Here is a 14567-nt window from a genome sequence, read left to right on the forward strand (position 1 = left end):
TGAGGTTCACAGTGATGGATGGTCGGGCTGATGATGATGGAAAACCACTACTTATTCCTATATGATCCACTGGGTTCTACCTTTTTTGGCCTAAGATTTATTTGTCTAATCTCTTATTGCATAGTAACGTTTGGTCAAAGTCTCGTTTCGCCGAAAATCGTATGGCATAAGTCCCGTTTAGTAAAAACTTTTTTCGCATAATCTTGTTTAGCCTAATAATGGTATGGCCAAATCTTGAATTGCCTTATAACGCATAGGTTATACAAAGTAATAATATTCGTTTGATAGTTGGTTTGTATTGTTTCCGTTATGTGCGAACGCTCCGCTCCGCTTCGCTGTGCTCCGCTTTGCTTTTGATGAACATGTGCACCTAACACGCTCCTCCTCGCTTTGCTCATCGTCGCACCTATCTTTAGGTCTCGATCCCATGGGTTTTGTGGGGGGCTTTTGTAATAATTATAAATGATTTTCGGGATGTAAGAAAAAAATTACACGATTTGAACATTTAATACATACTTGATAATACGAGTATTATATTTTAGTAAGATAATATAAGGAGAAACAAGATTTTATATGTACCTATACGAACATAAGTTTGAGCAAACGAGACTTAGGTGTTTCAAGATTGTGCCTAAAGAGTTTTAGACGAAACGAGCCTTATACCACATAAGTCTTGGCCAAGTGATGATTAGACCAAAAAAATTTAGACCATACGAGTTATGCGAAACTAGTTTTGGGAAATAAAGATTAGGCGAGATGAGGGGAACCCTGGTTGGTACTGGTTTTACTACAAAAAAACCCAACAATATCAAACGTAGCAAACAAATTTATTTTTCTCACTAAACTTACTTGGTAAGTAGTTTTTTTCTTACTGACAATAAAATTAACTATCTGCTAAATATAGGTAGAGGTACGTAGCAAATATATTTTTTATACTTAAACAAAACTAGATCAACTCGGTCACTTTAATTTTGGGCTAAATTTGTGATGCGACTAAATAAAATACTTAGTACACCTAGATTTAATAACGAATTCCTAATTATTTTCGGTTTCAATTGTGTGTTAATTTTTCGCGTTCTTTTGCAATTTTAATAAAATCGCATACGCGCATGTGAAGTTGTAATCGGCAACAAACGTAGATATTATGTAACCTTAGATTTATAATAGACGGAGAAGATGGAGTCAGTGCAAAAACAACGTCTTGACAAAACACCCCAATTCTACCACTGAGCTAAGAGCTCAGCGAGCTTTTGAATTAGTTCGGTTAGATTATAACCGTTAGAGAATTGTGACTTTATTCATTGGTACAACGGTTGTCATTAGGTTATACTTAAAACGGTTTGACAATGAACAAAATCTGGGCTGTTTTTTGCTGTGTTTTCACAATACCACGTATTGTTAATCTAAGATTTAAGTGCATAATTTGGGGGCAAGACAGTGTCAATTTGCCAAGGCTAGCAAAATAGCGGTTGGGCCGAATCATCCATATCTCAAGTCATTTCGTAAAGTGTGCGATGCGTCTTTTGAAAGTATGCAAGGCGTACGCAGAGGTTGGGACTACTTGGGACTGCTCGCGTATAGTTTAAAATTCAAGTGGAGCCATGATTTAATTGGAAGTATACAATACAACCTGCACAACTTACTTGAAAATATTCGCGATTTGTGCGTACAAATCGTGTATATTTTTAACCCTAGAGTAGTAGTCGCGCCTCTTTTTAACCGACTTCAAAAAAAGGAGGAGGTTCTCAATTCGTCGGGATCTTTTTTTTTTTTTTTTTTTTTATATTTTTTTTTATGTATGTTCACCGATTACTCCGCCGTTTATGAACCGATTTTGAAAATTCTTTTTTTGTTGTATTAGGTTGAGCTCCCAGGTGGTCCCATTTTTTTTTCAGAATTTTATCTCACCCCCAAGGGTGGGTAAAGGGGTAAAAACAGGGTATGAATTTCCATTTTGGGCACATATTAACCGATTCTAATGAAATTAAGAACGTAAATATAGTTCTTATAACAAAAAAGTATGATGGTGACCTTGAGCTGATCTGATGATGGAAACGGAAGGCAGTCAGGGGAACTCCTCAACGGTATATAGCAACTACTTCGTGTTTAGGCTTGAATGATTCGTATTGATTAGTAGGACTTTTTGGTATCATTTGCACCTTACTTTTGATTGAAAAATATTACAAATAAACTAAAAACTATTAAATAAAATAATAATTAAAAAAATTAAAAAACCGACTTCAAAAAACCACTAAAATGTAAGAAATAATTTAAGGTTTACACAAATTCTACTCGTATGAGACAGTACAAATATACCTAAGCAGGAACTGTTTTTTTTTGAAGTTGGTGCCATATTTCTTCAGATTACTTTGTCACCGCACCAACATCAAAAAAGAACAGTTCCTGCTTAGGTATATTTGTACTGTCTCATACGAGTAGAATTTGTGTAAACCTTAAATTATTTCTTACATTTTAGTGGTTTTTTGAAGTCGGTTTTTTAATTTTTTTTGTGACGCAAGTGCTCGCGTGGCGGCATTTTGCCGCCCATATTAAAATGTATTTTTTGGACACTTAATAATTACGAAAAGTTATAAATGTATATAATTTGATTAAAATGAATCATATGGTATTAGGAAAAGTAATATTTATAGTTTTTATATTATAATTGTTCATTATATGACCTATCGTTCATGCTTTGGGAAAAAATCTGATCTTTTAGGTATAAATTTGTCTTAAGCCACACAAAATCAACAAATCTCAAAATTATTAAAAACTTTAGAAGTTATCGTCATCTACAGCATTTATTTCAGCAACACAGTACTGAAACATGAACACAAAGTGTTCGTTGCACAGTAACTTTCTTCATGTATTGCACCCTTTTTTGACCTGCTATTTTTCTAATATGGACATAGTTATAGGCATGTACCCTCTCTTCTTTAGGGTGTTTTTTGTTGGTCTGGTGGTGCAAAACGGGAGATTTGTACCACCGGACCAATAAAAAACACCATGTACTGTCCATATGTAAGATTTTATTGTTATACGTGGTGTAGTTATGGGCAGAGCTATTTTTTCCAGGTAAATTCTTCGTAAAATTAAGTCGTTAGTAAATTAACAAAGTTATATCGTAAATCGAATGTAAACTGAAATAGATACATACCTACATTATATTTAAATTATTATTACAAAAAAACACTGAAAAACTAACAATATTTCATAACAATTGTAAAAAAAAAACTTTAATTTTACTGACGCGAGTGCTCGCGCGGTGAGCATTTTGCCGCCGCGTGCGACACACTCTCTTCAATTCTCTCTTCCTGCTGTAACCTGTACACTGAATTTCTCCAAATTTACGTAACATGTAGGAGAAGACCGAGAGGGCAGCTACATAGGCGCTGGACCTTGAGGAGTGCATAGTTCACAAAATAATAAACATTCTTTGCTGAGGGAGGCAAAATGCTCATAGGGCGAGCACTCTAGGGTTAAGTAAAATATTTATTTTTTTCACTTGAAACTATTCAGTGCTGGTACACTATCGGTGCGTTCTGGCCTTGTATAGTTTCAAAACACGCTGTAGCGATCGCATCAATTTGACAGTTGTCGATTCCAAGTTCGATTAATGTAGACGACCGAATGGCGTAGTGGTTAGTGATCCTGACTACTGAGCCGATGGTCCCGGGTTCGATTCCCGGCTGGGGCAGATTCCAGAGAAAAATGATTCCAACTCCCCTAGCGTTTATAAGCGGCAGTTATGTACTCATTTATAAGTGTATATACATACCTATAAGTATTGTAATGGGTATAGGTATCTACGTTTAAAAAAACACAAAACCATAAATACTTAACCATTAATATATTTTAATTCACTGTTTTTTCATACTTTTTTTTACAATTTAGGCAAAGATATTTGTTTACTTATATGTAGGTAAATATTATACACATACAGACATTTAAAAGGTACAACTACTTAAAAAAACAAAAATTAACATATTTGTTAAAAGTAACCTACCTACCTACATACAATTCTAAAATGCTTAACTCTTACTTTCCTACTCCTACCAAAAATAAGATATTATTATAGTAAATAATTACAATAGCTTCGCCTTACGGGCAAAGTGTTACAAAAAAACTACCTACACATAAAAACAAACCTGTCCCTAAATACTTTAAACCCGAAAACATCAACAAAAACATTTTCCAAAGCATAAAAGAATACAAAACTAGGACCAATGCATTTACAACTTTGAGAACCGCTTGTCTTTTGATAGCCTTCTCAGTGCCTTGCAAATTGTCCTTAATTATGTACTTACGTAGTCCTAAACACCAAATAGACATAAACTCATCAGAATCAATTTTTGCTATATCAAAATCGAATATTTGTTTATCATCCTCTGATAGTGAATTGTATAGTTGTAGGGTGTTGTCATCATAGTTCGTCCACGAGTGAAAAACGAAATGCTTGAGAAATATGGCGTTTATTTTGTAGACTCTTTTGTAGAGTCTTGTTAGCCTGAAATAAAGAAAAAGACACGTCAAAACAGAAACAGCAAAATTACAGGTACAGCCGATAGGGGATACTCAAGGGTTAGTCTAAAAAAAATAATTTTGAAAACAAACAAATATTTGCTTCTGTACAGAAACTAAAGTCACGTTACCAACAAGGTTCCGTGACTTTTTACAATGGAGGATAAATCCAGTTATAGATTCAGTTTCTATAAACTGATCTGATTCTTCTCTGTCCACTACACACGTCATTGGTTTCAATCACACTTCCTTCCTACCAACCTCAACTGCTTCCCCAGCACGATCAGCACAGCATCTATCAGTACAGCCGGGATGAAGTGCAGGAACAGTGTCAGAAGCTGATAGATCAGCTGACTGGAGGTGGTCAGCGAGTACGCGTACCAGACGGCCGCCGGGCTGATGAGCTTGCGGGCCTTTGTCTCGCAGAAGTTTTGAAGGAATTCTGTGAAGAAATTGGTAGGTTAAACGATTGTGAAATCTCTTGAAATATCTGCAAGCTGAAGTGGCAGTGTTTTTTCACCAGCTTTCAACTATACCAGGTATTTTATTCTATTTTCGTTTGGGTGCAAAGTCTCCACATCTGACTTACTTGAAGAAAACCCTTTCTATATGATCCCTATGCTTGGATTTTCAGATTAAATTTGTATTGAATTAAACACTAATTACAACGTAAATGTCGTCGATATAACCCCACTGGATGTCTCGAAGGAAACCTTTTTTTATCCACGTTCTTAAACTTGGCAGCTTTCTTGTCTACTATGGGTCCGTGACACACATCTAGACATGAAGTTTTTCTCAGAATATCATTTTTCCATCACAATAAGAGCATTTTTATCACCTTATACATATTCCAACACGCTTACCCCAGGTCAAGTGGTTCCTGTGCCGTGAGAGCGTGTATATCTGAATGTCTTTCTCTCCGAGCGCATGTCTCCGGGCCGTCTCCCAGGACGCGGCTATGGCCAGGTTGTTGACGCAGTCCACCGGCACTATGTCCATGTGGATGTCGCTTTTGGCCAGCATCGTGTGGATGATGCCCATTCCTACGCCTAGGATCACCTGTGAGGAGGTTTATTACTTTAGCACAGACATAAGTCGTATTCATCAATAAATATAATTTGCGCCCCTCCTTTGAGTAGCCTATTTCAAACAATGGGAGTTTTCTGATGATAATTGAAATCATAGTCAGTTTTTTTTTACTTACTCCGCTTGGTCCATTGCAGTTGCTCACGTCTACCCATCCAGGAGACGGCTCTCTTATGGCAGGAGACACTGAAAAACCATAATTATGTTATGTAAAATAAAGGAAAACTGTTGTTCGGTTGTGCCACTTTTATGTATTCTACATGTGGAGTACGAGGTTTTACATTGTTTGGGCAGTGGAATGTTAACGCTAATTCATCATCACTGGTCTCTACGTCTATTACAGACGATTTATTCATTTTCTGAGACACTATTTGATGGCTGTAAAGCCTTAGCTAGATGCACAGATAAGTTATAGTAACAGGAGGTACATTACATACATGCAGACTACACCATGCAGTCGTCAGTAAATTGGCATTCACCACATAGTTTTTCACTCACCTATGGCAGGTCTCACAACACAAATCGGCAGCCCGGCGCCCATTGTCCGGAGCGTCTCCTCGGCGATCGCCTTCGAGTAGGTGTATGTGTTCGGCCAACCCTCGATGAGGCTGTGGGGGTCAGGCAATGAAGACATTAGGAAGGAAGGAGGGAGGATAGAAAAATATATCTTAATAAATACCAATTCATAGTGCAATTTCAATAACTAATTTACCCATATAACACTCTGTGCTCGAACTTACACATACAACTATTAGCTGACGGCTACCTGAGAACCTACGCGTCTCCTTGAGCCCTGAGTGACGATTCAACTGTAGCTTCAGGCAGCTATCGTCCGACCCACCCTGGGCATTCAGGAACTGGCGCAAAATTTTCACTAATCCTTTTACCCCATGACACCACCAGATATAGGTACTTTGCAGTTATGCTGCTATGCTATTCGGACCAATGAATATGATTATTGCATGTCAAACGCATCCAAAGCAACGTTGCATTCCACAACTGTGGAAAAGCACCCTAAGACTCACATGGGTTCCATGGCCGCAATCTTCTTCTCGTCGACAGTCTCCACAAAGTCTATGATGGCGGACGGAGACACGGCGCAGTCGTAGAACGTCTCTCGGATCTCCTGGCGGTTGCAGTGCGCGTAGGCTGTTGAGTAGTACACCTGGAAATTTTGAATGAACTCGGTTTTATAATCATTTTAGTGCTGTAGTGCCTACTGCCTTTAACGATTACTGACAGCGGACATATATTTTCATGAATCTGTTATTGGCTGAAAGAAAAAACATAATTATTTGCTCGTGCAACCCGTCTGAAAAGCGAGGAGGGTATAGCAATACTTATTATGCCTAACTGTTCGTTTCTTTTGTTTTTAATCAACAAAGTATGATATTGGAGCAGCTACCGTACCACCACCGCACATAAGCAATCAACAATCCTTACCTAAGCAGAATTGCTTTTCTGACAGAATGTGTAGGTATGGACTGAAATATGTTTTCTGGGCCTGCTGGATTATTGATTGCTAAAGTGTTGGTAGTGCTCACACTCTCTGTAATACTCTGTATACCTCTAAGTATTTTTGGCGATCTTCGCCACTTTGACTGAGATAATTTCCAGCGCCGGAAAATACCCACCTAGCGGCGTAAAATTAAACTATAATTGTTGGCAACACCGACACAAAGTTATATTTTTAATATTGTTATTTTGTCATCTGGCAATACTCTCACTCTCTCTCTACCCACCTACCTACGTGTGTGCATTGTTAATCATCTAATAATTAATAAAAGTGCAGTTAAAACAAATAATCTGCGTTTAATTCAAGCGTATACAGTCCCGCTTCGCTACAATAATATCAATGAATAATTGGAGATTGCTGTAAATACATCAAAGATGGTCTTACTATATCCAAAAGCTTAACATATATTTAGTTTTATAGTCAAAGTGCCAGTTACTGACACATGCTAGTTATTTATTTATTTATTTATACTATAATATTTGTGTCACAATTTTCAGCCATCTTTCGAGCAGCTATAAAAGTACCAAAACATCTTACCAAAGACTTCAAATTCGCGCACTCTCTCCCCAAAGCGATGATCTCCCGGACAGACCGCACGTTGGTCAACACGGCCACCTTCAGCGGCTCGTCGAAGCGCACCGTCGCCGCGCCGTGGAATATCACTGTTATCTGGAATGTGGAGAAAAGTATATTTGAATAATAAAATATAGCACATGCTGAGCTGGTGCCTTTTTGACGCTCTGATGATACTCGAAGTTCGACTCTATGTTTTAGACAGAAAGACAAAACTTCGTTAAGTATATGAATTTGAGGGTTAGAAGGAAGGTAGGTTCGAGGGTGTACTAGCTAGGGCAGTATGCGAAGTACAAGTAAAGGTAAGCGTCCACGAATCTGCATCGTTCTGATCGCACGAAACGGATTATCATAATCATCATCATCATGACCCATCACGTCCTCACTGCTGGGGCACGGGTCTCCTTCCAATGAAGGAAGGGTTTTAGGCCTAGTTCATTGTCATAAATAAAATGGATGCACTTGTGTGAATTTCTTTACAAAGAATACTGAATGAGATACGTCCGTTGCGTACGATGCCGAATGTGTATGGCGCGCGAGAGTCGCCACCTAGCGGCAACTAGCTGCACTAACTCCGCGCCTACAAATCAATTATGTAGGTAGGTACTTTTATTATGAAAAGATCCTTACTTCATCGGCTATTTTCTTCCAGTCTTCATCTTTGATGCCGAGGCGTAGCTCCGTTATGTCTCCTTCGATGGGTTCTATCTTACTCTCGAAATCTGGGTGTGTCTTGCGCAGCTCATCGTATACCTGAGAACATAATAATATATTAGGACAAACATCCTAACTTCCTAACTAATATTATAAATGCGAAAGTAACTGTGTCTGTCTGTCTGTCTGTCTGTCTGTCTGTTACTCTTTCACGCCAAAACTACTGAACGGATTTGAATGAAATTTGGTATACACACGGTCTAGACCCTGGGAAAGAACATAGGCTACTTTTTATCCCGGAATTCCCACGGGAAAACTTTTAAAGGCGAAGCGAAGCGCGCGGGAACAGCTATATATTAATATTATAAATCCGAAAGTAACTGTGTCTGTCTGTTACTCTTTTACGCCAAAACTACTAAACGGATTTGAATGAAATTTGGTATACATATGGTCTAGACCCTGAGAAAGAACATAGGCTACTTTTTATCCCGGAATTCCCACGGGAAAACTTATTAAGGCGAAGCGAAGCTCGCGGGAACAGCTAGTTACATATATATGATACAACTTAGTTTAAATAATCTTCATAGTTATCCTATTCGTTATTTCTTCGGTAAGATTATTTCTTAGGAATTTACAAGAATGATTAAAAGTATTAAAATACAAAAGTGTCTGTCAATTCGTTTGCTTGTATGAAAAAACGATTCCAGCTAGGTAGCGAGATTAAAATTGTTGGAAGCAAAGCCCTTATATGCCTCTCCTCGGTTTTATACAGGGTGTTTTAAGCGTCAACTATGCTTACGTCGGCCCCGAGGAAGACCTAGGCGGAGGTGGCGGGACGACTTGGACAGGTCCCTCCTGAGTGGTCCGAAGTTGCGGGGGATCGCGATCGTTGGACAAAACATAAGGAGGCCTTCGCCCAGTAGTGGGACATAAACTAGGCTATATAAAAAAAATGCTTAACTAGGTACTTGACGGCCGACTGGTGTAGTGGTTAGTGACCCTGACTCCTACGCCGAAGGTTCCGGGTTCGATTCCCGGCTGGGGCAGATATTTGTTTAACACAGATATTTGTACTCGGGTCTTGGATGTTGATATTTGTAATTAATATGTATTTATCTATGTATTTATGTAGATATATCAGCGGTCCGATACCCATATTACAGGCTCTGCCTAGCTTGGGGTCGGATGGCCGTGTGTGAGATGTCCCCACATATTATTATTAGGTACATATTATTATATACTTCCGGAATAAGCACAGAAAAGACCGAATACCTCCACATGACACGATACCGAGGCAACCATGAGGTACGAAAAAACCTGCAAGTGGGAGAGACAGCCTATAAGGGAGTGGCCAAATTTAAATACTTAGGTTGAAAGATCACTGACACAAACACAAGGGAGCAGGAGATCGACATCCGCGTACAAAACGCCCTCCGATGCAGCGCTGCTCTTCATAAAGTGCTAGTGTCAAAGCTTCTCAGCAGGAAAACCAAGATCCGAATTTATAAAACCGTAATCCGGCCGATCTTGATGTATGGCTCTGAGGCTTGGACACTCACTCTCAAGGAAGATAATAAACTTCTGGTTGCGGAAAGAAAGGTGATGAAGAAAATGCTCGGACCAACGAGGAGGGAAGATGGTAGCTGGAGAGTACGGAAGAACCAGGAAATCGAAGACCTGATTTCCGAGCCAAACTTCATTGGTCAAATTAAATCCCAGCTCCGTTGGCTTGGTCATCTGCAAAGGATGGGGGAGGATCGCGCTGCCAAGAGGGCCTACCTTGGAGTACCAAGCGGTCGTAGGCCAGTTGGCCGTCCCAAATATCGCTGGAGCGATGAAGTCGGCAAGGACCTGCGCCAACTACAGGCAGGCGACTGGAGAGCGACTGCGCAGGATAGAGACCAGTGGCGACTTCTTGTGTCTGAGGCCAAGATCCTCTTCGGGTCGCTGAGCCAGCGGAGTAAGTAAGTAAGTATATACTTCCGGTGCACCCAAGGCAGTCAGCTATACTTACTTACCCTATACTGAGTGGCTTATCTGTCTTTTCTAAATAAGTGTGTGGCCTAGGATGAGGCCTCCTAGCTATCCGGCTAGATGGGGTGACGACTTGCGAAAGGACTGGAAACTCACCGGATCTTGCATTTGTTCCTTGAGCCTTTCCTCCATGGATTTTCCCTTCTTGACTCGAGTCAGCAAGTATATTTTCTTTATACCATTGCAGGCCCTGTAATACACAAAATAAAATAATTTGGTAAAGGTAATAAGTCGTCGAAAGAAATGGAAATAAGTGAAATAACGTAGTTCAATAAGGGAAAGTCGTTAAGCCTAGTCAGAAACCTTCGGGCAGCTTGAAAACATCTGACAGTCGGGTTGCCCACTTACCCGACAACTTCAGTGCATTGTACACATTCAAAAACGGCGACACGGCTCGCAACCTATCACGTGAGTACAAATGCACATCGAAAAGCGGGTGACTCGCTTGCGAGTCTCTTCTGACTACCCCTTCGGGGATTACAGTCGTGAATATGTATGTAATAAGGAAAATTTTTATTTTCAGTTGAAAAATTTAGCTGAATGAAAGATGTTCACTATACTTACAATTAGTACAATCTTCCAAGTAGATACCTGAACCCCACCCTATTCCATTTAGATACTTACATACTTAGACTTATAAATAATTCCCTGAGAATCGGCGCATAAATCAAGCAGTCACAATTACTTTACATTTATCAACTGTACTTATGAATATTCAATAACCCCTAGGCCACCTATAGGTACTTTCGTATGTGTCGGTATCTAATTACCTATGTAAGTACCTCTACTTAGTAATTTTTTATTCATTAGAGTTCTTTAGTTATACTAGCAAGGATCAACAAATCATGATATCTAAAAAAAACAAAAATTAAATTTTTATAACTGAAATTGTGAAACAGCATAACCAGCGCAACCGGCATAACCAGGGTTTATTGGTTGAATTTATCTAGATGACTATAATTGATGAACCAATCCCTGGTTACAAGAAAAAAAAAATATATGAACTGACGTTTCTTAAGTCGAGATTAGACACTAAATCTAGATTTAAGATTCTTGTGCAAGTCGCCCTTAAAACTGGAGCATCCATATAAAACACCCTGCCATAAAGACACACATAATACAAACCTCAGCAGCTTCTCCAGCAGCTGGCGGCCCAGGAACCCGGTGCCCCCGGTCACGAGCACGCCGGCGCCGCCGTACAGCCGCGCCGCCCCCGCGCCCCCGCGCGCCCCCGCCCCCCGCACTGCCCTCATGCGGGACAGCATCCTCACTTCTAGGGCTAGCGCTGGGTCTGGTTGAACCGCCATGGTTGGTTGCTGGGGGTGTAAAGGAAGTATTAGTTTAAAAGGTTTGTTGATACATAGTAACATACTATACTCGTAAAAATGTTGTGTACAACATTTTTACGAGTATAGTATGTTACGTTACGTTATGTACACATAATATATGCCTGGGCCTAGGGAATGCAATCTCGTACGAGATTTCCACCTAGCGAGATCTTGCGAGATTGGGAGAATGTCAATAAAAACATTATGCAAATGCTTGTATTAGGAACTAGTAACTGACATGACCAACGGGTTGGGGGGCGACCGACACGCCGTTTGCCGACACGGGGTCTCCACTCCAGAACCTTTCTACTCCAGCGGTCGTCGGCTCTGCGGGCTACGTGGCCAGCCCATTGCCACTTCAGCGTGCTAATCCTTTTGGCTATGTCGGTAACTTTAGTTCTCCTGCGGATTTCGTCATTACGAATCCTATCTCGCAGGGACACGCCTAACATAGCCCTTTCCATAGCACGCTGAGCAACTCTGAGCTTGTGGATAAGCCCTTTTGGTGAAGCACCACGTCTCGGCTCCGTAAGTCATCACTGGCAACACGCACTGATTGAAAACTTTTGTTTTCAGACACTGAGGTATATTTTCAGTGAAGATATGTCGTAATTTCCCGAACGCTGCCCATCCGAGTTGGATTCTACGAGGTACCTCTTTATCGAAGTTGGATTTACCTAATCGGATCACTTGTCCTAGGTAGGGATACTGATCGACAACTTCGATGGTGACACCTCCTACAGTTACGGGCGATGATGAAACATGTTCGTTCGACATGACCTTTGTCTTGTCCATGTTCATTTTCAGCCCAACTTGTTTAGAGGCATCATTGAGGTCTGTGAGCATTTCGCCTAACTCCTCCAGCGTTTCCGCCATAATAACTATGTCATCAGCAAATGGTAGATGAGAGATATATTCGCCATTGACGTTAATGCCCAGTCTTTTTCACTCTACAAGCTTAAAAACATCTTCCAGTGCACAGGTGAACAGTTTCGGAGAAATAACATCTCCCTGTCTCACGCCCCTTTGCAACTGGATCGGTTTTATGCTATGTTCTTGTAATCGAACTGACATTGTGGCAGCATTGTACATACATCTCAACACCTCGATATAGCGATAGTCTATATGGCACCGCTGAAGGGATTGAAGCATCGCCCAGAGCTCAATAGAATCAAAGGCTTTCTCATAGTCCACAAACGCTAGACTTAAAGGTAGATTATACTCCTCGGTCTTCTGTATAACCTGCCGAAGCGTGTGTATATGATCTATGGTACTATAGCCTTTTCGGAACCCGGCTTGTTCGGGTGGCTGGAAGTCGTCGAGTCTTTGCTCGAGACGATTCGTAATAACTCTCGAAAACAGCTTGTACACATGGCTCAGAAGTGCAATGGGTCTATAATTCTTCAATCATCATCACGACCCATTGCGTCCCCACTGCTGGGGCACGGGTCTCCTTCCAGTGAAGGAAGGGTTTAGGCCTAGTCCACCACGCTGGCCAAGTGCGGGTTGGTGGACCCCAACACAAGCAAGCTTGTGCTGAGAGAGTTGTCGGGTAAGTGGGCAACCCGACTGTCAGATGTTTTCAAGCCGCCCGAAGGCCTCTGACTAGGCTTAACGACTGCTGCCGAAGCAGCAACCGGGACCCACGGCTTAACGTGCCGTCCGAAGCACGGAAGCGTCCAGAAAAGCACCACTTGAAATTGGTCACCCATCCAATGGCTGACCGTGTCAGTTGTTGCTTAACCTCAGCGATCAGTTACGATCACTGAGGCCCGCTCGACTACGGACGCTTCCGCAACAGCCTCCGAAGTGCTATTAAAATCGGTCTACCGCCGGCTTTCAGAAGTTCTGTCGTTATTCCATCATCTCCCGGAGCTTTGTTGTTTTTTAGCTGTTTGAGAGCTATACTAATCTCGTCTAGACTGACGTCCGGAATATCTTCGGTATAGTGTCGGGTGAGTGGCGCTCGGCTGTCGTGAGCACCGCTGGTAATAGGGTTTTGTGTTGTGGTGTATAACTGTCCGTAGAATCTCTCAATTTCTCCCAGAATTTCGGGCACTGATGAAACGGTGTTGCCACTGTCGGTCTTCAGTTGGGTCAACAGAGTCTGCCGAACAGATCGATCTCTAGCAAAGACTTTAGAGCCCTTGTTTTGCTCAATTGCGTTTTGAATACGCTTGCAATTATAGCGTCTCATATCGCAACGTCTTGCTTTGGCGATCTGTCTGTTTAGACGTCTGTATTCGACCATATCAACTGAAGACTGCAACCTCATTTCTCTCCGTTCTCTTATGAGACTCAGAGTCCCATCTGAGAGTTTTTGAGGTCCTCGGTTGGTTCTTCTTCTTCTTTTTCAATCCCGTTACTCCTCCGAGGAGTCTGGGGCTGACACCAGGCGCTTCCATCCTTCTCTGTCGTGGGCCAGCAAGTTGAGCTCTGGCCACGACTTCCCTTCCTCGGTTGGTTCGGGACGAAAAATATTTCGATCCTACCTCTCGGACAGTTTCCACAAACCTATTATTTAAATCGTCAACTGTAACGCAATTCTCTAAACATATCAGGCGGTCACAAAGCTCAGACTGATGATCTGCGGAAGGTAGCGGGAAGCCGCTGGATGCAGATGGCGGGTGACCGTTTGGGGTGGCGATCGTTAGGAGAGGCCTATGTCCAACAGTGGACTACAGAAGGCTGAGAGAGAGAGAGAACTGACATGATTTGTAATTAAATAGAAACTTCGTTGTTAGTTATTAAAATAATGTAAGTTTCTTTTAAAAATCAACAGCAGAGTACTTATTATTTTGTCTCTTACTCTAATAACATTTGTTAATGTCTATACCTAATTATTGTAGGTAAGT

General features: G+C 41.0%; 1 protein-coding gene across 1 annotated transcript; it reads right to left on the minus strand.

The window, feature by feature from the left end:
- Positions 1–3942: 3942 nt before the first annotated feature.
- LOC105395530 (fatty acyl-CoA reductase wat) lies at positions 3943–11684 on the minus strand. The gene is made up of 10 exons (XM_048631972.1): positions 11510–11684; positions 10481–10574; positions 8327–8449; positions 7661–7792; positions 6633–6772; positions 6106–6215; positions 5726–5793; positions 5385–5580; positions 4783–4963; positions 3943–4507 (listed from the first exon to the last, which is right to left on the minus strand). The coding sequence occupies exons 1-10, from the start codon at positions 11647–11649 to the stop codon at positions 4102–4104; spliced, it is 1590 nt and encodes a 529-aa protein (XP_048487929.1). The 5' UTR covers positions 11650–11684; the 3' UTR covers positions 3943–4101.
- Between the last annotated feature and the right edge of the window lie 2883 nt (positions 11685–14567).

The sequence above is a fragment of the Plutella xylostella genome, chromosome 30 (assembly GCF_932276165.1).
Source record: "Plutella xylostella chromosome 30, ilPluXylo3.1, whole genome shotgun sequence".
Lineage (NCBI taxonomy): Eukaryota > Metazoa > Arthropoda > Insecta > Lepidoptera > Plutellidae > Plutella > Plutella xylostella.